General features: G+C 46.5%; 2 protein-coding genes and 1 pseudogene across 4 annotated transcripts; 1 reads left to right on the forward strand and 2 right to left on the reverse strand.

Annotated features, from left to right (window-relative positions):
* Positions 1 to 761: 761 nt before the first annotated feature.
* LOC120709279 lies at positions 762 to 4728 on the reverse strand (annotated as a pseudogene).
* Positions 4729 to 11391: 6663 nt separating this feature from the next.
* Positions 11392 to 11943, forward strand: LOC120655454 (WAG22 antigen-like). Its single transcript, XM_039933287.1, has one exon. The coding sequence runs from the start codon at positions 11392 to 11394 to the stop codon at positions 11941 to 11943; it is 552 nt and encodes a 183-aa protein (XP_039789221.1).
* Positions 11944 to 13090: 1147 nt separating this feature from the next.
* Positions 13091 to 24361, reverse strand: LOC120709288 (disease resistance protein Pik-2-like). Of its 3 annotated transcripts, none has more exons than XM_039994872.1 (5): positions 24069 to 24361; positions 23889 to 23979; positions 23562 to 23693; positions 21157 to 22105; positions 13091 to 15449 (listed from the first exon to the last, which is right to left on the reverse strand). In XM_039994872.1, exons 4-5 carry the CDS (start codon positions 22014 to 22016, stop codon positions 13466 to 13468), a joined length of 2844 nt encoding a protein of 947 aa, XP_039850806.1. In that variant the 5' UTR covers positions 22017 to 22105; positions 23562 to 23693; positions 23889 to 23979; positions 24069 to 24361; the 3' UTR covers positions 13091 to 13465. The 3 variants fall into 3 exon arrangements, with proteins under 3 accessions (XP_039850806.1, XP_039850812.1, XP_039850822.1); XM_039994878.1 differs by having other exon boundaries at positions 21157 to 22042; positions 24069 to 24359; XM_039994888.1 differs by lacking the exon at positions 24069 to 24361 and having other exon boundaries at positions 21157 to 22042; positions 23889 to 24036.
* Positions 24362 to 24890: the final 529 nt, after the last annotated feature.

Here is a 24890-nt window from a genome sequence, read left to right on the forward strand (position 1 = left end):
TTAAAAGCAATGTTTCTATCTTTTTCTAGATCTTCTAAACGTTCTAAACGAGCAATATAAGAAGCAAGCAACTCATCACTATCCTTAGTAGACTTTTGAGCAGATGAAATAGGAGTTTTGCTTACAGTGGTAATTACCTCAACCGTTGCATCGTTTAGCTTGATCACCGGCAACTCGAACTCTTGAAGTCTTGCTACCTTGCCATGACGATCTTTCTTGACGCCCGCCAAAAATTGCACCTTCATGTACTGTTGCAGCGCCTGGTACTTCTGTTGCTCCTCCGGAGAGAGATCCTCCATTGATGCCGTGACGATGTTGTTCATGTCAAGCTCGCATCGAGCTCCCATCTTTCTAGGGTTAGATTGAACTGTCTTGAAAACCTGATCTTTCGTCCCCAGCGGAGTCGCTAAAATATGTTGATGCTTTTCTAGTCAACACACGAGCACACTAGATCACGTTGGAATCGAAGAAACTGAACTCGCCGGAACTCCTGCCCTGGCCGGTCTGACCGGCCAGGGACACCGGTCTGACCGGTGTGCCTCGGGGCACCGGGAAAACCTACGTCCACCACCCCGGGAGGGACCCCGTCAGGGATGGCGAGCCTAAGGTTGCTCTGAGATCGGCAGGCCACTCAGAACGTCCTTGAACGTCGTCGAGACAAGCAAGGGAAGCAAAGGAGTTGGAAAAGCTAGGGTTTGAAGATAAAAGATGTAAAATTGGTTGATCGATTGGGTGATAGGACCTTAACCGGCCGTGGCCCTTTATATTTATAGGGTGGGGAGGTCTTGCCCCGCAAGAAAGTCCTTTACAACTCGAAAACAACCAAAACTCTCTAATTCTACTCGGACTCGGGGGGGTCAGACCGGTCGAGCCCACCGGTCAGACCGGTGCGGCTCTTGCCGGATCGGCTACCGGACCGCACCGGTCAAACCGGCTAAGGGGATCGGTCTGACCGGTCGGCCCAGCCTGATTCGGGTGGCTGCCATATTTGCGTGTCAACACCACCTTCACAATATGAAGAATCATTTTGCTTCATCATCCATCCTGGCAAGCAGGGGCCTCTATAACCAACGATTTCCAAGTCCTTAATTTGCGACGGTGGTTCAAGAGCGTTTCAACACACCCCAATCATGTTCCATATCCGATACCAACTCTTCGGTATCACTTAAAGACCAGTTCAGCTCCAAGTGTTGTATGTTACTCTTCCGCTTCAAGCAAGCCTTCTCTGCATCACTTGGATTCTTCAAATACTTGAGGTTGGTAATTTCCAAGTGACCACCTATATCAAGGTTTTCGAGCTCTAAGATCCACGCATCATCTGCACCACACCCAACAACAAACAATCCCAGCTTTGTTAAACGGGTCAGCTGTCCCAACCCTGATGGTAAGCAGCACAGTTTACTACAACCCTTTATGTTCAAAACTGCAAGCCTTTTCAAGTTTCCTATGCCCTTAGGCAACTCCCGTAGCTCGTTGCATCCCTCAAGGTCAATACATTCAAGAGTATCAATCGATGTAACCCATTGAGGTAGCATGGTAACTTTGGTTCCAGAAAGGTTCAGAATACGCAATGTAGGACAGATAATGTTCTTGGCAGGTCTTGCAAACCCGTACAACCATCAAAGTTGATAGTTCGCAAGCTTTTGAACTCCCCAATGATGTCTGATGGTAGTTGTTGCAAAGATGAACAATGCTTTATATCAAGTACACATAGGTTTCCAATTCTACCTAAAGAGCTTGGTATCTCTTGGAGCTTGCTGCAGTTATATAGTTGCAAGGACTGAAGAACATAAAAGTCACCAATGGACTGAGGCAAACTCTCAAGATCAGTAATGCGACGCAACTCCAGAGTCCTTAGCTTCCGAAGCTTTCCAACAGACTCAGGTAATGTCACAAAACGTTTGCAGTCAACAAAATGGAGTGACTGCAAGTTCCAACACCTCGAGATAGCTTCTGGAACTGTTGTACAACTAACATTGTGGATTTCAAGATATCCAAGATACTCAAACTTTAATACGAATAGTGAAAACGGAGTATCAATTGCATAGTCCAGAACAACACTGCGCATGCAACTGCTATTCTTCACTGTGGTTTCAAAAGATGGCTTACTGTCAGAGATATATAGAGCACGGACCTTGTCAAATAAGCCTTTGTCAACATTCTCAGTGAATGGTGTCAAAGATAAATATCTATACCTATGAGTAATTTTTTCTGTTGTATGAATTGGTACACAAGTCACCAGTTCGCCCTCTAGTATCTGTCGAGTGAGATTATGGATCAAATCGTGCATGTTGTATGTATCAGTATTCCAGCTCCCATAAGGATTTTGAAGGAACCTGACTTTTACAAGAGAATCTAAGTAGTCTCTTCCGATATCTTCGGGTTGCTCTCCATTCATTGCATTGATGAATCCATGAGCTATCCATTGAGCAATCAAATGATCTTTCTGGATTCCATAGCCCTTCGGGAATATGGAGCAAAACGTAAAGCACTGCTTCAGTTCATCTGCCAAGTGAATATAGCTCAACTTCAAGGATGCAAACACTCTGTCATTTATACTCCGAACATTCCATAAATTATTCTCTTTAATGGCCCTCCACGTACTTATTTGCTTCTTGTCACGAAGGACTGCTCCAAGAGTTTGAATTGCTAGCGGCACCCCACCACATCCCTTGATAATCTCTTTTCCGACTTGTACATAATCGGAGCTCAAATCTTGCTCTGCCCACCCAGAACCCTTCAGGAATAAGTTCCAGCTCTCAGACTCTGATAATAATTCCAACTCGAATATATGCATTGATTCCACAGCTTCTGCAACCTTTCGATCACGAGTGGTTAACATAATCCTTGTTTCAGGTGCGCCACATTTTAGCTGCACCATGAACTGTTCCCAGTCATGTCTGTCCTCATGCCAAGCATCATCAAGGATAAGAAGAAACTTCTTATTGCTCAACTTCTCAGAGATTTTTGGGAGCATGTGCTGCGGTGGATGACGATCTGAATTATCTCCAACAATTGTTTGAAATAGCTTGCCGATGAGCTTCTGAACATCAAACTCTTGAGACACATGGACCCAGAATATTGCATCTCCAAAGTGCTCCTTTATCTTGACGTCATGGCAAATGTGTTTGGCCAAAGTAGTTTTGCCTGACCCCCCTAATCCGACGACAGAAACTATCATGTTGTTCTCTCCAGCATTACATTCAACAAGCTTAGATATGATTTTATCCTTTTCTTGATCCCTAAGGGGTATTTTGGGCTCTGGAACCTTGCTCAACCAGGATATCTCTCCAACTGTCCTGTCCCTAGTACCAACAGGTTGATCCCTTGGAAAATTACTCACTAAAGTATTGACATCAGTTCTTTGCTTGACGATCGCAGCAAATCTCACCTTGATTGCCTTGATCTTATGAGCCATCTTGTATCGGAATGCAAATGTCTTTGGTTTTGCACAGAAGCAGCCAGCTATACCACTCTGGCCATCATCTATTTCCATCTTCTGTTTCTCCGCTTCTAGCTGGACTTCTTGTAGTACATCGTCAATGTCATAAGCCACATGTTTCAATTTTACCACCCAGGGAAACTGTGGATCACTCTGTATTGCTCTTTCACGTGCTGCCGACAGCCAACTTGTAATTTCTGTGTGTATATCCTGGAGCTCGGAGAGATCTCTTTTTACACCGGTTATGGCAGCAAACTCAGTGGCTAACAGTGAAACTAGCTTGTCACCTGCAACCTGCAACACTCCAGATGCTAAAGCAGCCTCCATCCCACTCATTATGTCAAAGAAACTCTTGCCTAAACCCCCTGCGGATGAAATTGAAAAGCAAGAGGTTACATTGGGTTTCGCAAATCCGAAACTAGTTCGGTGGCGGCAGTAATGTTTCTTTAGGAAAATATTTTTTTAGGAAATGTGGCGACAGAAATGTTCCAATAGTGATTCTCAACTCTGGAATAAATTAACGCCGACAAAATATCTGACACTATGACACTTGTGAAAATAAAATGGAAAATTAATTTGCATACCAGGTGAAGGACACACACAGTAGCAGCAGTAGAGCAACGACACTATGACACTTTGATGCCGTCAGATGAGGGAGGGCCTTTCGTTCTTCTTCTTCTTGTGAAAGAGGTGTGAAGGAGGCCTTTGATCAGTATGCCTGACGCTCACTGGGATTGACACAAAAAAAAGTGAGTTGGTCATCGAAGAAATTCTAGGATTGACAGAAAAAACATGACCAAAGCAGAAGTGCGGCGAGGCTGCAATTAACCCAACGATTGTGATTGGAGATGTGAGGAATTAGATTGTGCATGTTGGGCTTAAACCAAAGCAGATTAAGTACCTAAACTCAACTGCGGCGAGGCTACAACACAAGGAGAAAGAGGGTTCCAGCTTCAGGATTGCAGCGGCCTGCAGATCTGAGACAGGTGATGAAGAAGAAAAATGAGCATGTGGTCGAACGAACCCAACGGAAAGGAGAAACAGGATTCCGACATCATCCTCTTATTACCGGACCTGGATTCAGTGGGTGATGAAGAAGAAAAATGAGCATGTGGTCGAACGAACCCAACGGAAAGGAGAAACAGGATTCCGACATCATCCTCTTATTACCGGACCTGGATTCAGTGACATCGCCACATCATGTCAACACGTAACATTGGGGAACCGGAGCCGCCGAAAACAAATCGGACGTCTCATACTCATCCGGCTGAAGCATCCCGTTTTCCCCACCGCGTCGCACCGAAATTGGACGAGCGGACTCGTTTTCACCTCGCCGCGCGCCGCAGGGAGGGAACGGCCGGACGCCGCGCGAGGGCCGGGCGAGCGGGCGGGCGTCGCACCCCTGCTCTACCGCCGCCGGCACTGGAGCCCGCCGTCCCGGCGCGACTGGGGAGCGCCGCCGCGGGAGCCGCCATGGGAGGCTGCAGGGGCCGCCGCCGCGGGAGCCTGCAGGGGGCAACGCACCGCTGCTCTGCCGCCACTAGCACCGGATTGGAAGGCAGGCGTTCCCCTCGCCGCGGAGGACTGGGGACGCGGGCGGGCCGCCGCGCGAGCCAGGGTCGACGCCGACGAGCTGGGGGACGGCGCCATTGGAGTCCGCCGGGCCACCGGCACTGAAATCCACCCCTGGGACGGCGCTGGGCGCGTGGAGGTGGACGCGGTGGTCGTGCCGCCGCGAGCAAAGGCGAGGATGCCGCTGGAGGCCGTCCCGCCGCCGCTGTGTACTCCAGCTCAGAACTTACCTCGCCAAGCAAATTCCCAACAGCAACAGCATATTTGTGTTCTCTATCCAAACCTCTAGCGCACGCAGCCATGGATCTTTTATATTCACTTTGGAAAGCTTCAAAAATAACTGGAGTGTACACTTCGCTTGCTTGAACTAACATAGGTGTGCGCATGCATCTTCTTGGTAGGTTCTTCCTTGCCTCAAATTCAGACTCTAGTTCCTTATCTCTTTTCTCTTGCACTGATCTCTCAAAATGCTTCAGAAATCGAATGATATCAAAATCTGATTTCAAATGGTTCTTCAATGCATAGTTGAAGCTCTCACTTAGCTGTGTACTTCTCACTCCTAAACTGAAGACATCTCTCATATAACATTCAGCCCATTTCTCTTTCACCTTGTAAATGCTATCTAACCAAATTTGCTTATGAACTTTGAATCTCATATTCTGAAATGCTTCTTCAAATGATCTCTCATCTTCGTGCTCAAACATACAAGCACTAAAATCATAGAGAATATGAGATTCCTCTTCACCTTCCTCTTCCTGTTCACCTTCATCTTTCTCTTCACCTTCCTCTTCCTCTTCCTCTGTACCCTTAACTGGAGATAAATGCTTGACAGCATTCTGCATTATGTGAAAGGTGCACAGTCCATGATATGATTGTGTGAATACTATCTTTATGGCTTTTCCCATTGCTGCATCTTGATCCGTGTAAATAGTGGTAGGTTGCTTTCCATTATGTGCAGCTAGAAAAGTTTCAAAAAACCATGTAAATGATGCTTCTGTTTCATCAAATAGAAGTGCAGCACCAAAAATAGTGGTTTCTCTAAACTGATTCAGCCCAACAAAGACACCGAATGGCCTATATTCTTTGTTTGTCCCAAAAGTTGTGTCAAATGTGACAACATCACCAAAGTGTGCATAGTCAAGGACCATCTTAGCATCAACCCAGAATATGTTGGTAATGTGCTCCTCACAATCTAGCTGCAAAGCATATTGGAAAGATGGGTTCTCAGCAATTTTATCATGAAAATACTTCAACATACTTCCTGCCTGTCCAAAAGCCAGTTCCCTCTGACGTCTGCTTTGCAAATAATTTTTGCGATCACGACAAGTGTAGCTAAGGTTGAGTGGTCCACCAACTTGACGAGTGGCCAACTCATGGGCAGTTTTTGGCCTAATACCAGAATCATCCGTTGTTTCTATTTTCGAAAGCTTGGAGTTCTGAAATTTTTCGTTGTGATTTCATCAGGTGGAAGGTCTGTGGTAAGTGGAGTGGGTGGTTGTGTTCAAGCACAACATCAATTACCTCATAATTTTCCGCACCTCGATCCAATGAAATAACCATCCAAGCTTTGCAATCAGTTCTTGTTTCAGCTCTAAAACACTTTCTCGCATGTTTTGATTCCTTTTTTCTTCGATGACCTTCATTGGAACACACATATCTGCATGAAGTCACCTTACCATCCATTGTGCTTGTATTTGTGCATCTTTTCCTCACATCAAAACTAGTACCAGGGCCGTACCGGCAAATTCGAAGGCCCTGTGCGAAACTATGAACTGGACCCTAGTACCATTGTTGCGCCTGCGAGTGCCCAGTGAAATCCGGAAGGTGGAAGTGCAGACGTGACTTGTGCTGTGCCTGGCGAGCGGTTGTAGTGGAAACGAAAAAGATTGCACTGCGATCTGCAGATTTGATTGAAAGACAATGGTCAAGCGGCATATTTCCTCTTCTATGACATATTTGGGCTACAGTTTGCTTCGTATTGGATCAAAATATAACTAAAACAAAATCTACTATATAACTATACCTAACTATACCTAGTATACTCGTTATATTTTGGGGCCCCTAAAATTTAGGGGCCCTGTGCGGTCGCACGGCCCGCACGGGCCTAGATACGGCCCTGACTAGTACGACCACCATATGCCACCCAAAAAAGCCAACCCTCATCTGGATTGCTAAACCTCAAACCAAGTTCAGGTATCTTCCTATCAACTTCTGCCATTGTCTTCCACAACAATTAAATGCTCGGTACTCGAATTTCTGGAAAAAAAATCCCAATTGTAATAATCAGAACACCTATTTCATCATCTCAAACATAGCATTGGAAGACTGAAACAACAGAAAACATGTTTCATAAAAAGCAGCAAAGCAGGAAGCAGTAATGTAAGCAATGATAGATTTAAAATGCACTATCCTATTGGTGCTCATGATTAATCTTGTATGTTATACTTGGTCGATGAAAAGTCCATTAATCAAGAGCACATGGACCAGAATCAAGCACACATCATCCATCTGGAACTCTAGACATAGATCATCGATCCAATTTAGCATCTAGCTGGCTGCTCAGATATGACACTCAGATAATATCATGGAGTTGACGTGCATTTATACCTGCCAAACAGCATGTAGCCTCCCCAAACGCAGCCTCCTACTCGCGCTCGCGCGGCGGCGGCGGCCTCCCTGCTTTCGCTCCGGCGGCGGTGGGCTCCTCTTGCTGCTCGCGCGACAGCGGCGCTCCGGCGTCTCCCTGCTCGCGCTCTGATGGCGGAGGCCTCCTCCTTGCTGCTCGTGCGGCAGCGGCGCCCCGGCGTCTCCCTGCTCTCGCTCCCGCGACGGGGGCGACCTCCTTGGTCGCGCTCGGTGGCGGCGGCCCACTCCTTGCCGCTCGCACCGCGGCGGCGCCCCGACGTCTCCCGCGGGATTGGGACGTCCGCGGGACGCGGAATGGGCCGAGCGCGGGAGCGTCGCGGGAGTTTGGCGCCTGTTTAGCCCAAACGGGAGATGCTGGTCAAAACGGAGTCGAGGGGTGGGCTGGCGCAGAGGATCGTCCGATGCTCCTTCCACAGTTCAGATTCCCCCAATGTTACGTGTTGACATGATGTGGCGATGTCACTGTCCCTTATTACCTCGGTCGCGTCGCCGTTGTCGTCGGTCGCGTCGCCGTTGTCGTCGACGAGAGGCCTCCCCACCTAGTCGGGTTTGTGCGCCCCGGTCGATGGTCACTGCTCACTTCTCACGCCGATGGTGCCATGGAGAAGGAACGGAGAGAGGATTGGATGCAAAGCGGAGGCAGATTGCGACTGAGAACCAGACGATGCTTCATTGCTTTGTGAGTTGGGTGGTGGACCCCGGCGGCCACTCAGAGCATGATTGCTTTGGGAGCCACTCAGGCCCTGTTTAGGCGACGAACTAAGTTTTAAAATTTGTCACATAGAATATTTGGACACTAATTAGAAGTTACATAGGCTAATTGTAAAACTAATTCCATAAATGGACTGTAAATCGCGAGATGAATCTATTAAGTCTAATATGTGTCGTTACTAGCATATTTTTAATGATGGATACGGTAGCACTAACGATGGATTAAGTAGGTTTAATAGATTCGTCTCACAATTTATAATCCATCTGTGTAATTAGTTTTTTATTTTATATTTATTACTTTTAATTAGCGTTTAAACATTCAATGTGACAAGTTTAAAAACTTAGTTCACGAAACAAACTGGATAGCCTGATTGCGACTAAGAATCCAACTCGGTCGCAACTTTGTGAGTTGGGTGGTGGACCCCGGCGGCCACTCGGAGTATGATTGCTTTTCGCCTCACAAATCGCGTGGCAAGAGCATCCACAGTAGACCGACAAAATCCATCATCTTTCCAGGAAATTGTTATAAAAGGGATTGATTGAGGAAGAAAAATAAGCTAGTCGTCAAAAAAGAAGAAAGAAAATAAGCTCCAATACATACAGGAAGAAAAATAAGCTGGTCGTCCCAGATTTTTCTGAAATGTTATTTGTCTAATGAAAAATATGGGTTTCAAAAAAAATCGTACATGTGCTCGTAGATAGCAACAACATAAGATCTCCCAGCAAACTGAGCGTAGCTCAGCTGGTAAGGTTCCTTGTGGTGGAACCTTACCACCCGGGTTCGAGTCTCCGACTCGGCACGGGTGCTCGTAATTTCCTGGATTTATTCCAGGATTTAACCGGCGCTATTCTTTCAATAGTAGTCGACGTTCCCGTCGATAGCGAGGTGCCTATGGTGACTTCAGAATCTCGGGATCAGCCAGCTCAGTCTCTTGGAGGTGCTCATAGGGGTAGGATTGCGTACATGTATTCATAGGGGTGAGTGTGTGTGCGTGTTTGCGAGCGTCTTCAATTGCACTGCGATTTGCAAAAAAAAAACTTAAGATCTCTCAAAAATTGTAGTAAATAAATTTAAATTTGATCTAAGGATGCATTGATATTGTGAATTTGATTTGGTTTCTATTTGAATTTGTTTGAGTTGGATTTAAATTGATTGTGTTTAAACTTGAGTGGATTTTAAATTTGAATTTAAAAATCAAAACCCTAACTCTAACTATCCTACCCTACCCGGCTCAGAGAACATCTCCTATGCTACCACCTCTTTAGATGCTACCGTGCTACCAAACGCGGTAGCACCTAAATCGGTGCATCTAAAATTCATCAAAAAATATAAATAGATAGTGTACATAACATCTATCATCATGCAAAATTTAAAGTTGAACAAAAATTTGTGGAAGGAGATATAAAAAAAGAGAATTCAGCACATGAATAGTTGCGACTTTCTCTTTTTTATATCTTCTTACACATTTTTTTGTTGAATCTCAAACTTTGCATGATGACAAATGATTATATGTTCTATCCACTCATATTTTTGGATGAATTTTAGATGCACCGATTTAGGTGCTACCGTGTGCTACCGTGTTTGGTAGCACGGTAGCACCTAAAGAGGTGGTAGCATAGGATATTTCTCATCCGGACTGCTATCCCAACACAGCCCACTAACAATCCGACCGGCTCACTACCCTAACCCGCTAACTTCGATGCCCGGAGCGACCCACCAATCTACCCTAAGCCTTAACTCGGCTTGACCCGCTAACCCGGTCTACAACACTTAAACTCAACCACGGCCTCAGGGGGCTTTCTATCTATCTTCTGGAAGATAGATAAGCCATCCATCTTTAAAAACCATTTTAGCCCAATTAGCTAAGAAAAAATAGACACTGGCTCATGTAATGTTCAATATTTCTCTAAAACATGTTCAACATTTGATGACAAAATGTTGAAATTTTGAAAACTTGAAACTTTGAAAACGAAATGTTGAAACTAGAATAACGAAATGTTGAAAGGCCGCGCCACCGCCCTTCACCCTCTCCGAGCTCACCTGCATATCCATGTCAGAATTCCACTGTCACAAACACGAATCGTAGACTATGATGGTTCAGAATCAGAGGTTTCAGACCTTTTTTCCAGGCAGGAACACGGCAACGAGCCAACGATGATGCGGCCTTACATGCTTTGCGTCGTAGGGCAGCCTGAGGACGAAGTGCTCGATCGTCATGGTGCTCAGCACGCGCCGCCCACGTTGATGGTCGCCTGCGGGGAAGAAATCGAGGTTGCGTGTTCGTGCAGAGAGGCCAGAGGCCTCGGGAGGCGGCACGTTCGTGCAGGGGCGGTGGCGCAGAGGCCACGAGAGGCGGCAGCATAGGGGCCGCGGTGGAGCAGAGGCCACGGGAGGCAGCGCGTGCGTGTAGGGGGCGGTGGCGGTGCGGCACACTGCGGGCGGCGGCATGGGGGCCGCGACGGCGGCGCAGCGGCCCGAGGCGGGCCGCGGCATGGGGTGGCAGCAATGGCGCATGGGGGCAGTGGCAGGATCAGGCGAGAGAGAGGGAGCAAGGGAGGGGGAAGGAGATAGGATTTGGGCGTTGAATCCAACGGCTGTTATTGTTTGCACGAATCTCAAACACTGGAAGGTGGGGAAACTAAGATCTACTGTAAGATGGATAGGAAATCCGCGGCCTCAGCCCCCAACTCAGTCAGCCCAGCTGACCCAGTAGGCCTGCTTCGGCCCGACCCACACACACCAAGAACTAGCCAGCTGGCCTGGGGCCGGGGCTCCTATCCATCTACCGAAAGATGGTTAAGGGATCCGTCTATAAAGCCCAACCAATGACCAATTAACGATGGCCCGTTCAACCACTATGTTCAACATTTCAATTATACTAATTCAACAATTTGAATGAAATACTTCAACATTTGACTTGAACATGTTCAACATTTGAGATTCAAAATGTTGAAATTGTACGAATGAGATGTTGAAATGGAAAGCACGAAATGTTCAAACATTGTATTCGAAATGTTGAATGGGAACTCGGCTTCTTCTCCGTAGGGCAGGGAGGCAGCGGCGCGGCTGGGTACAGCAGCGACAGCGCAGCGCGAGTGGCGGCGCGGCCGGGTGGAGCGACCACAAGAGGGCCAGCAACGCGACCACAAGAGGGGTGGGCGGCGGCGCGCGGGGCAATGGAGCTTGCGGCAATGGAGGATGGCGGCTGGACCTGTGTGCGGCCGTCGGGCGGGGCGCGGCGGTGGCCTCGGGCCTCGAGAGGGCCTGGCGGCCAGCGCAGGCGGAGCCGAGGGCCGGCGACGCACGAGAGCCGATGACAGGGGCCGGCGGCGTGCGGGAGCCGGCGATGTCGCGGGAGCCGAGGGCCGACGGCGCACGAGAGCTGGCGGCGGCGTGGGGCCGGCGACGTGCGGGAGCCGGGGGCAGGAGCGGATGGACGATGCGCAGGGCTGGGAGAGTGGCGGAGCCCGGGCAGGAGAGCACCACCGGCGGCAGCGGCTGGCTGGCCACGGTGGCCGCGGGAGCAGGTGGAGGGGGAGGAAGCAGGGGAGAAAAGGAGATTAGGGTTTAGTGGTGGGTTCCAACGGCTCCTATTGGCCAATGTATACTATAAATTCAAGTGCAACTAGCTTTCAATAATTGAGCTCAAATAATAATTTGCCATCACTTTGTTTCCGGAGTCAACTTTGCCGTGGGCGGCGCTCGGCAAACCCTTTGCCTAGTGTCAGATCAACCCTCGGCAAAAAAAAAAGTACCGGGGGACAGGAAGGTGACGGTGACAGCGTGTTTGCCGAGTGTCATGACAGGAAGCACTCGGCAACACACGCCGGCACAGTGTTGGCTTTGCCGAGTACCGTGGGAATCAATCTACAATTCAATGGGTTCCAGATGGAGAGCAACCCTACCCTTGAAGGGATGAAGAAGATCGTCACACTCAGCTACAATCACCTGCCTTATGAGCTCAAGGCCCTGCATGCTCTACCTTAGCATATTTCCAGACGATCACGAGATCGACAAGCATCGGCTCCTGTGTAGATGGATTGCTGAAGGATTGGTCATGGAGAAGCTAGGCTTGACCCTGATGGAGGTTGTTGCTGAATCCTACTTGGATGAGCTTGTGAGCTGGAACATGATCGAACTGCGTGTCGATTTCGACTACTACTGGAGAGTGGAGAGTCATGGTGTCCAAGTCCCTGGAGAGTAACTTCGTCAGCCTCTTAGGAGGGCAATATGCACGGCTCTCGTATGGTAGGATTCGTCATCTCTCCATCCAGAGGGGCAATGACGACAGGAGGCCCCATCAAGACACAGATCAGCAACCCAAGAAGAAGATGATCAAGGCAGGGATGGACGTGAAGCATGTCCGATCATTGAGCATGTTCCAACACCAAGGGCAGAGGCTGCTCTCGATCTAATAGACAAGTTCACCCTGCTGAGAGTACTTGACCTGGAAGGTTGCGAGGGCATTTCAGACCATCACATGAAGTGTATCTGTGGGCTGTACCTTCTCAAATTCTTGAACTTGAGAGGCACAGATATCCGGCAGGTGCCACCTGGGATCAGGAAGCTAGAGCATCTACAGACGCTTGACGTACGTGACACACGTGTTGAGGGGCTACCAGACACTGTGAAGGAGCTGTACAACCTCGAGCGACTGCACATCTCTCACAGCAGCGATCCAAAGTACATGTGACGGCTTCCTCTAGGGCTCAACAAGATGAAGTCCCTGTGGGCAAATGGACATGGACACAATAGTTTAAAGAATAGTACAAAGCTACGAGAGGGCGGTCTTGTTGCCGCCGCGCTTGCTGGCCATGGACATGCATCTACCGACTCGCGCCATCCCACGAGCAGATCACAGCGCGTATGGCATCCACAAGTGTGCAAGGAAATGAAAAACGGATCGGACATTGGCCACCCCGCGTGAACGCAGCACGACGTCGGGCGCCTGACTCGTGCTCTGCACGCCGAACGTGCCCGAGCTTATTACTACCGACTGACGCGCTCGAGCACAAACGCTGAGCCCAAAAAACTGGCACAACAAAACAAGAGCTGAGCAAATGCATGAAGTATAATCCGACTGATAGAGATCACTACTCGTACTTGACTGTAATCTGGAACTGTTTAATGGATTCCTCGCTGCGCCTCTGGTTCTCAACCCTGAGCTGCTCCAGGGCACGCTCTAGTGCAGGGTTGTTCTTCCTACCCCAAAGGTGTACCTCCTTGAGGCTGGTCAGGTGCTCGATGCCGTCGATCCTCTTCTCATAGTCAATGAAGTTAAAGAGCAGTGTCTCGAGCTTTGGCATGGACCCTTTCTCGAACCAAAGAACATTGGGTTTTTCAAAGTTACAAGACACTCTCAGGTCGCTGAGCTCCGGAAAACCGTGTCTGGTGCGTGCAACCAGGTCCCGGTCGACGTAGCACATTTGCTGAATGCAGATGATCTTGAGGCTTGGTAACTTACACAGGCCGTCGAATAGCTGATCACCAACAAGCTGTCCCCAAGACATGCTGAACTGAACAAGGTGAACGAGTGACCCGATCCAGGAGGGCAAACCATTAATGCCGCCGGCGATCATAAGGTACCGGAGGAGTTGCGACGGCGGCTCGGGCATTGTATGGAGAAAGTCGAGTGCTCCCTTGTCGTAACCCACATCTCCTATGATGAGGCGTCGGAGGGAGTATAACTTGCTCAATGATTTGGCAAGCTCTGGGAGCACCTTGTCGTCCTTGATGATGTCGGTGTCGACGTAGACACTTATCTCTTCAAGTTGTTCTAGCTCACCCACTTCTTTTGCAACCTGCACATCATTTCCGAGGCATGAGAAAGCCACCTCGCGCAGCGCCTTCATCTTATTGAGCCCTAGGGGAAGCTGCCACATGTACTTTGAAACATCATTGTGCGCTATCTGCAGTCGCTCGAGCTTGTAAAGCTCCTTGACAGTGTCCGGTAGCCCCTCAACATCGGTGTCACGTACATCAAGCGTCTGCAGATGCTCTAGGTTCTTGATCTTAGGCGGCACCTGCCGGATATCTGTACCTCTCAAGTTCAAGAATCTGAGAAGGTACAGCCTACAGATACACTTCATATGACCTTCTGTTATGCCCTTGCAACCTTCCAGGTCAAGTACCCTCAGCAGCGGGAACTTGTCTAGGCGATCGAGCAGCTTCTGCCCTCCTTGTTGAAACATGCTCAGTGATCGGACATGCTCCACATCCATCCCCTCGATGCCGTGTCCTGGCATCTTTTTGCTGTGTTGCTCTGCGTTCCCCTGGATGGAGAGACGACGAATCCTGCCATACGACAACCCTGCATATTGCCCTCCTAGAAGGCTGACGAAGTTACTCTCCAGGGACTTGGACACCATGACCTCAAGAAGCATGTCGTGCACCCGGCACAGCTCCACTCTCCAGTAGTAGTCGAAATCAACACGCAATTCAATCATGTTCCTGCTTACTAGCTCATCCAAGTATGATTCAGCAACCTCCATTAGGGTCAAGCCCCGCTTCTCCAGGACCAATCCTTCAGCAATCCATCTACACAGGAGCCGATGCTTGTCGATCTCGTAATCCTCCGGAAATATGCTAAGGTACATCATGCAGGCCTTGAGCTCATGGGGCAGGTGGTTGTAGCTGAGTGTGACGATCTGCTTCATCCCTTCAAGGGTGGGGTTGCTCTCCATCTGAGAACCGATTGAATTGTAGATTGATTCCCATTTATATTTGCTTCCTGCTGATGTATAGCCTGCCAAAACGTTAGCGATGCTAACAATGGCCAATGGCAGCCCAGCACATCTTCTTAAAATTTTCTCAGTTGTAGCTACAAGCTCCTTGGGGCACTCCTTGTTGCCAAATGTTCTTGCAAGGAACAACTTCTTGGAATCTTGGGGCTTGAGGCGTTCCATGCGATGTATGTAGTGTCGCCCACCGATTGCAGGACTGCATGCTTTCGCCACAGTTTCTATCCTAGTGGTCACGATAATTCTGCTGTAGCAGCTGTTCTTTCTCAACAACACCTTGGATTGGATTGCGTCCCATGCTCGTACGGTCCACACATCATCGATCACAATGAGGTACCTGTTTAGTCATGTATACCATGGTTAATTGAGCTGTGTATACAAAATGGAGCTACCCCATACATTCAAAATGTATGGAACTTGCCACATGAAGTTTCAAAAGTTGTGACTTGTGAAACAACTTCCTTATTGTTGTAACTTTGTGTCTTTGTCACAGGCGACTAGACGGAGAGGACTCTCCCGAGATTATTTGGTCGAGAGCCACCTCATGTTTGCCTGTCCGCCACATGACCACCTTGTAAAGAAAAAAAAACTTATCCCTCTCACGGTCTCACTTATGCAGTTATGCTCCTGCATCCTGTCAGTTCACCATCTTCATCGACTCCGGCTGAGTGCGACCCTGCTGCCACAGCTCCTGCCTGGCATTGCCGATGCCCCGTCAACTGCGGCTGATGCCCCCGCCCAACTCCACTGATAGCTGCCAGACCTCCCTTTAGCCTTTTTTTTTATCACGACCTCCCTTTAGCCTTGGGAGCACATGTAACCAAAAATCCTCTCAATCCCGAACCCTAGTGCCTCTCCAGTGCTCGCATCCATGGATATGCTCGTCATTCTTACTTCATCGCTTTATTATTTTGTTCTTCCTCCCCTTTATCCTTTCCCTTTTTAGGAACAAAGTGGTTCTAACATTGGCTTCGTGTTGGGCTAAAACAAGAGCCCTTTCATTTTATATTGTCTATTAGTTTTTTGGTGGAAATTTAACACATATTCTTGAGGAGTTTAAAGTCTCAAGTTGATTTATAAAAACTAAAATAAATTCAATTTGAATTAGACTAGTGTTAGTGCATGAAAGTACATATATAGTACTAGATGTTTCATCCATGGTAAGATGATACATGTGGGCGAGGGGAAAGTGAATTTGGTTACCTTGTGTAATAAAGATAGTGCCTAGATATAGCATGAATCATAAAAGGAAGTGTTCTATCTAACACTTTGATAAAGATGAGTTGTGAAAGTGTGTGAGTCTTAGTATAGGGTGGTTGTGCGCACGGAGAAAGTGAAATTTGGTTTTGGCCATGAATGATGTGTTCTTCCATTTGGAACTCAGAGTAGCTGCACACTCCTATGTTCCAACATATTTGGTTGTGGAACAAATTGAGTCAACCATGAGTTCTACAAAAAGATGCTCTAGACTACTCCCTTCGTCCTGAATTACAAGTCGTTTTATAGGTTTCATGATAGATTAAGGAGCCTGTCAAAAGATGCATGTACTTCTGAGTTACAACTTGAGGGTCATGTTGTCTAGTGTTTTAATGGCAACTGAGGATAACAAGGAGAACACTTTAACTAATGCACCACAGACTAATCTTAGTAGCTCTGAGGTGTGATTAAAAAACAAAATTGACCAATGTGGCTACAACGTTTTGAATTTGATGATGAATTTAGAATGTTTGGATCTCTTATATTATATGACGAAGGGAGTACTAAAGTACTACTACTTCCATTTCAAATTATAGTTAGTTTGATTTTTTTACTCCAAGTTTGACCACTCATCTTATTCAAAAAATTGTGTAATATATCATATTTTTTTTGTTATGGCTTTATTTATTCATTCAAAAATGACTTAATTTTGACTATGTTTGCGCAAATTTTTTGAATAAGACGAGCAGTCAGACTTAGGGTCAAAAAAGTAAAACAAACTATAATTTGGAACGAAGGGAGTACTAGTGGATTCAATCTGTAATCATTGAGTTGTTGATATTGATAAAAAAAGACACAAAAGTATGAAAATATATTCCACTTCAGGTAGCCTTTGGCCTTCTCCTGATCTTTATTATAAATATATTCATCCTTTTGGATGTGTGTACAATATGAGGCCATCCCCTTAGTAAATGGGTTTCCTGGAGAGATGAGAAAAATGAATCATAGCATCCCCTCTTCTCTCCTAGGGCGTGGTCCAGCGGAATGACCTAAGAGCAGGTAACGACCCGTAGCAACACATGGACATTTCCACTAGGGATAATATATAATACCCATCTCATCTTAAATATTGATGTTGCTTGGGACATCAATACAATGTCCAAACACAATTTTGGTCACTAATTGCACAGTTGTAATATATGTAGGGAGCCAAGTAATTTGAAGTTACGCCTGGTGAATGTTCTCGAAGGACCATAGGGGTTATGTGTGACTGCAACATTGAACTTGGGGGGTCTAGGATAATGCTTTATGGTATGTCATATGGGTTGTTTGTGATGGAAATGTTAGTCTAAGTGTGTGACGGAGTGATAGGGGATATTGTTGGGTTTGGTCCTATGGGGGTAGGGCTCACCCATTAGGTTATCCCTTTTGGTTGATTTAGACTTGGGATTATTGGTTGTGGCCTGTGGGCTCCAGTAGACATATGTCCGGTAAGTACAACGAACATCTATTATATCAATAGCGTTCAAAGAAGCCACTATGTTCACCGCGCCAGAGTTAAGCAATTTTCCACTTCAATAGTAGAAAAAGTGACAACATACACTATTAGATTTGCCTACATTTGGCCAAAGAGTCCATATCAAATACAATTCACAAAAGGCTAAATTCAGGAAAAAAATTAGAAGTCAACTAATTAGTCTTTGTTGAATACGAATAATAACTATCTGAATTAAAAATAAAAAATAGTAGTTGATTGAGAGTCCATGTCAGAAACCATTAATATATAAATAAATTTGAAATAAAAATAGTAGTTGGTTTATAAATGATTTCGGATGCAAAATAGTTAAATATATATAGTCTATGCCAAATCTAATTTAAATGATTTGAAAATCAAATTGAGAGTCCATATAAAATATATTTAAATGATTTGGAAGACAAAATAGTTGGAGAGCCTATGACAAATATAATTTATAAATAACAACATCTAGAACATGTATATATTAGAAGAATAATATTAAAAGAAGACAACATGTTAGCCGAAAGGGCCTAGAAATTCCCACGTTAATAAAAAAATAAAGAATAGAAGTGTTAGATTTTATGAAGATGTAACAATATAGAATAGACTTAAGAGTCCATATCGAATACAATTCGCAAATGCCTAAATTAAGAATTAAGTAGTAGTTGACCAAGAGTGCATGTCGAAAATGATTAATATATAACTAAATTTGAAATAAAATAAATACAGTAATTGGTTTTTAAATGATTTGGGATGTAAAGTAGTTAAATAGAGTCTATACCAAATATAAATTAAATTATTTGAAAAGCAAATTGAGAGTTTATATAAAATAATTTAATGAGGCAAAATAGTTGGAAAATATATACAAAATATAATTAATAAATAACAACATCTAGAACAAGTAAGCAGATTACTTATACAACTAGTTTTAAATAGTTATGAATTATGTTTTGCGCCATATTACATATAATGACTCATACTAGGCCACTTGCCCAAAGTGTTTTAAATCTCTGGCGAAGCCAGAAGATATAGGCAGCTATAGCTGTAGTTAAGCCATTTAGCCGTTTGGGGGGTGGGGGGGGGGGGGGGGGTGGGTAGCAAATATCAAAAAACTTGCAGGATTTTTTGCTGCTGACAAACGTGTCCACCAACTCAGCTGCTGCTTCGGCCTTTTTGGGCCCTCTGAGCTAAGAAGCCCATGACGAAATGTTGCATATTTGGCCCATTGCATGTTAGCGGCGGTACACTGATGGGACGCACGGCGATGGCTTGTGTCGATGATGTCCTTGCAATCACAAGATGAACTCACACGAGTTACAGTTACCCTTTGGGCTATTTGGTACGCGAGAAGGCAGGCCATTCATGAGAATATTTATCAAAGTCCCATATCAACACACTGTTTTGTTTCAAAGTTTGTTTCGGAGCTGCAGGCGACCAAAGCAACAAAGGTTGACAGAGTTGCTGGACATGGGATCCCACCTCGCTGGATACCTCCTCCAGTAGGCTTGGCAAAAATAAATGTTGACGCTACGCTATCAAAGAATACTGGAGTAGTTTCAGCTTCTGCGGTCGCAAGAGACTCAACTGGCAATTTTCTAGGCGCATCGGCTCTGGTTTGGGAAGGCATCACTGATCCTGAGACGATGAAGGCGATTGCCTATAAGAAAGGACTGCCACTTGCAAGTGATCTGGTCCTGCAGAAATTCAGGCTGGTGTGTAATAATGCAAGCGTGATCAAGAACATGCAAGAATCAGGTTTGGGAATATACGGTCATATTGTCAAGGAGATCAAGGCAAGGGCTGGTAATTTTAGTTTTTCTGAATTTGTGCACGAGGGGCGAGAGTCAAATGTTTTTTTCGCGAACGTGGCTTAGCACGTATTTCATTAAGAAGAAAGCAGTTTACAAACAGTTTTTGGAGCCGCCAAACAGGGCTTGACCAACCCAAGAGAACTAAGGATAAACGACAGAGAAACACTGAAAAAGGACTACAAACCCAACGCACAGCAACAAACGACACATACAACAGAAGAAGCATGAAGAGGAAAGCCACAACCAGCTTAGCTACCCAACCGGCGACCCTAAAACTAAACCTGCACAAAGGATACACCATCACCGAGGATGCCTTCCAAGCGGTGGCAAACCATCCACCCGACAGCAGTACACGGCGGCAAAGCATCCGCCAGAGAAGGAGAAAGGTGGCATAGCATCCACCCACATCAGATCTGGCGGCAAAGCATCCGCCCAAGAGAAACGGTGGCAAAGCATCCACCTATCACGACCTGAGCGGCGAAGCATCCACTCAGAGCAAGCACCAGTAGCACGACGGCGGCCAAGCATCCGCCCGGTGGCAAAGCATCCACCCAAGAAGTACGACCCTGGCGGCAAAGCATCTGCCTAAACAACGACCTAGACGGCAAAGCATCCGTCCGAGAGCAACCACGATCCGCAAGACGGCAAAGCATCCGCCACGCAAAGCAACCAAGGCAACCTGAGTGATGGTGGGCAACATGAAACGAAGGCAGGTTCAGCAGCCGCCGTCATGACGCCGAGAACGACACCAGAGCAGGGGAGGGGAAGGGCCCTACCCAGGGCCAGCAGATCCAGCCATGGGAAGAGCAGATCCGGCCCCCGGACGGGCGGATCTAGCCTCCGGCGGCCGGAAACGGGCCCGGCGGCGGTGGGAGCATTGACGGCGACGAGGAGAGCACCAGGCTAGGATTGAGGCAGAGAGGGGAAGGAAAAGAGGTGGGAAAGGAAGGAGACTGGAGGGAGGGAGAGGCGGCGAGGCCGCCGTCGCCGGCGGGGGTTTTTCTGCGGTGGCGGCGTCGCCCCCCGAGTCGCCTGGGAGAGCGCTCGGGGGGGCAACGAGAGAGAGTTCCTCGCGAGAGTCAAATGTTGATGCTCATGTTTTCGCTAGGAGCTCGATTTATGCTGTCTTAGGCAGACTTGTTTGGTTGACTGAACCGCCTAATGGTGTATGTAACACCTATAACACTGTCGACCAATAAAGCGAGGTGTTGATGCTCAAAAAAATACTGCTATTAGCGCCTGGAAACAAGGGTCAAAAGTTAATTATCCTAGCGGTAGCTCTTCCCAACAGCTATCTCCGGCTATAGTGTGTATAGCCGGAGATTTAAAACTTTAATTGCCAAACATAAAAGTATTTTCTTTGAAGTAATCAACACAACGATAATGATACAAAACAAATCAATTAGAAGAATTTATTTTTAACTAAAAGTATGGAACGCACACTATTTAAAATTTACGCAGGCCATCCAACTAGCATTTAAATCCTTGACAGTAATGATTGATAAGCATCGTGTACATACCTCTTGTCCTTGAGAAACTCCTTGAGCTTGTGAGCCGGATCTTTGTCGTCCGATAGTTGTGCCAGCGGTGTTTGATCATTCTTGGTGCCTCTTGCATTCTCTGCTTTAACCATCTCGATCTGGTCAAGCACCCGCTTGCACAGTTCCTCGAGATCCGTGACGGTCTCGAACGCCTGAGACACCGACACCAGCGCTTGGTACGGGAAGTCCGCCTCTAGCCGCCGGCACACCTCCTTTGCCAGCGTTGTCTTGCCGAGGCCCCCAAAACCCACGATGGAGAGAACCATGGGACGGCTCTCTCCGTCGACCAGCTGCTTGGCCAGGGTTTCCGCCTGGCCGTCGATGCCGACGGGGTGGTGGTGCTGGGGGTCGTGGGCGGGGGGCAGCGCATGCGCAGACGCCGCCAGGACCGGAGGTGCAGATGACGAAGAAGGGGAGCAGCGGCGCAGCGCGTCTCGGTCGACGCCGTACCGCGCGTGGCGCTCGCCGATGGCGACGGCGCGGGTTCGGAGGGCGGCGATTTGGCTGGCGAGGCGGCGGCGCGCCAGGAGCGTCCCGAGCAGGCGCTCCAGCCAGGGACGCACGCCGTCGCTCGGCCTGGACTTGATGCGGAGCTTGTAGAGGTCGATGCAGTCCTCGGAGTCGTAGGAGAGCTCGCGCAGCTGGTTCATCCACACCCGGACGAAGTGGTCCATGGCGGCGCCGTCCCCGGCCTCGGACTGCATGATGAGGAGGGCACTCATGGTGTCCAGATCGTCGCGAAGCTCAACGACCCTGGGGCCGACGCCGCGGAGCAGGCGATACTCCGCACCCAGCACCTGCGCACCATTGCTCAAGATGGCCTTTGCCGCCCCCTCCATTTTCCCTCTACCACGCGCCGGGGAAACTGCTCCACGAGCGGACAAAAGGAGCTGAGTATGAGGTTACACCAAAGTCTTGGCCTCCGTAGCTATACATAATAATGAACGAGGGTGTCAGTTTACTCCCTACGTTTTAAAATTGGCAACGTATCTAGTACAAACCAAGGACTTCGTGCAAACCCGTGCAAACCTACTAAACAAAGTTTCAAAAAATTCTGAAAAAAATCATGAATGTGCTTCTCAGCTTACCTCATCTATATATAAAATTTCATGGTCAAATTAGTCTTACTCTAGAAGTTACAAAAAAGACAAATTTTCTGACAACAATAATGGTTCAAATGCATCTCAAATTTGTCTTTTTTGTAACTTCTAGAGTAAGACGAATTTGACCATGAAATTTTATATATAGATGATGTAATCTGAGAAGCACATTCATGATTTTTTTCGGAATTTTTTGAAACTTTGTTTAGTAGGTTTGCACGGGTTTGCACGAGGTCCTTGGTTTGCACTAGATATGTTCCCTTTTAAAATTTACGTTTGACTAAAATTACAGAGGGAATCATAAAGTCTTATGACACCAAATAAATATCATAAAGTTTTATGACACCAAATAAATATACTATGAAAATAAATTTAATGTAAAAAAACTAATGATACTCTCAAAAAAAATTGGAATGACTTGTAATTTGAAACAGAGGGAGTAGTTGTCATGCGAAGCATTCATTGCATCATGTCAAGTTTATGTGTGTTTTATTTTCTTTTTGTACACCTGTTGCCAAAAGATTTTAGCTTAATCACATTTCCATTTTGCAAACTGATACGCAAGGACGACTGGATCTAGCGTATATTTTGATCTGTCCAGCTTTGAGCCAGCCTTAATCGATCCACTCTCTCGTAATGCAAACCGGCCAACGAGCTACTTGTACGCAAAGATTCCGCACAGCTATATTTTGACCAACCTTAATCCACCGACTCTCATTTATACTGGCTGCATTTTTTTTTTGGCAGAGCATCCTGCGCTGGGCGCTGCATATCTCGATGCAATACCTTACGCATAGCGACACAGTATAGATCTAGAGCATCCTACTGACCTACCCTCTGTCCACAAACCGAATGCAATTCTGGGTTTAACTGAGTCAAACTTCCTTAAATTTGACTAAGCTTATATAAAATATTATTAACTTTTATAACTATAAATATATATGATATGAAAAATATATTTTATGGTAAATCTGAAAACTTTTTGTACGCTTCCTAGTGTGAAACTTTTTGCAAAATTTACCCAACTAAACAGAGCCTAAATCAACGTTTAGGCAACTAGATGACATCGCGTTTAGAATATAAGTTTTTGATCGACCTAGGTAATAAGCCCTTTATACTAACACAGGAGACAATACTTGGAAATAGTCCCTTTGGAGACAAAAAAAATGAGAAAGAAGACTCTCTTTTTTTTTATTTTTTTTGCGAAATGAGGACGAAGACTTTGAGAAACAGACAAGCTACTCTACTCCTTGTGAAAACAAAATGGAAAATTAATTTGCATACCAGGTGAAGGAGGACACAGTAGCAGAAGTAGAGCAACGACACTATGACACTTTGATGCCGTCAGATGAGGGAGGGCCTTTCGTTCTTCTTCTTCTCGCGAAAGAGGCCTTTGATCAGTATGCCTGACGCTCACTGGGATTGACACCCAAAAAAAAAGTGAGTTGGTCATGGAAGAAATTCTAGGATTGACAGAAAAAAAACATGAGTTGGTCTTTGAAGAAAATGACCAAAGCAGAACTGCGGCGAGGCTGCAACCCAACGATTGTGATTGGAGATGTGAGGAATTAGATTGTGCATGTTGGGCTTAAACCAGAGCAGATTAAGTACCTAAACTCAACTGCGGCGAGGTTACAACCCAAGGAGAAAGAGGAAATGGGGTTTTCGGGGTTCCAGCTTCAGGATGCAGCGGCCTGCAGATCTGGAGGCAGGTGACGAAGAAAATGAGCAGGTGGTCGAACCCAACGAAAAGGAGAAACAGCTAGCACTCCGACATCATCCTCTTATTACCTCGGTCGCGTCGCCGTCGTCGGCGACGAGAGGCCTCCCAGCTAGTCGGGTTTGTGCGCGGTGGTCGATGGTCTCACTGCTTACTTCTCACGCCCATTGTCCTATGGAGAGGAACGGAGAATTGGATGCAAAGCGGAAGCAGATTGCGACTGAGGACCGGACGATGCTTTGTGAGTTGGGTGGTGGACGCCGGCGGCCACTCAGAGCATGATTGCATTTCGCCTCACAAATCGCGTGGCAACTGGCAAGAGCATCCAATCCACAGTAGATCGAGAAAAATCCATCCTCTTTCCTGGAGAGTGTTATGTTATAAAAGGGATTGATGGGCTGCGCTAATCCGCGCGCGCCAGGAGCGCTCTGGCGCGGGATATCGGACAGCCAGTTTCTTTCTTTTTTAGGAATTATTTTATTCTTAACCGTTTTTCTTTTTTGAAAAAATAGAACTTGTAAACACAACTTTTACACATAAATTTTTACACAACGCATAACTTTTAACACACGTTTTTTGAAAGATAAATTCTCATCATAACTTTTAGTCTATATACAACTTATACAACTTTTGCGTATAAGTTTTCCCTAAGAACTATTTGAAAAATAATTTTTAGCATAATTTTTACGATGCATACAAATAATTCATGGAGGACAATATTTTAGCACAACTTATATAAAGTTGTTATTTTTGTCCGGAAGATCTCTCCCACTATTGCTTTACGCACAAAGCTCATAAGCTCAATCCCAGGGTAGTACACGGACGACTACTCGATTGTCATGCAACTTCTAAGTACAATCATTGGTATATTTTTTAAGTACGGTTCTTATACA

Source organism: Panicum virgatum, chromosome 1K, assembly GCF_016808335.1.
Source record: "Panicum virgatum strain AP13 chromosome 1K, P.virgatum_v5, whole genome shotgun sequence".
NCBI lineage: Eukaryota > Viridiplantae > Streptophyta > Magnoliopsida > Poales > Poaceae > Panicum > Panicum virgatum.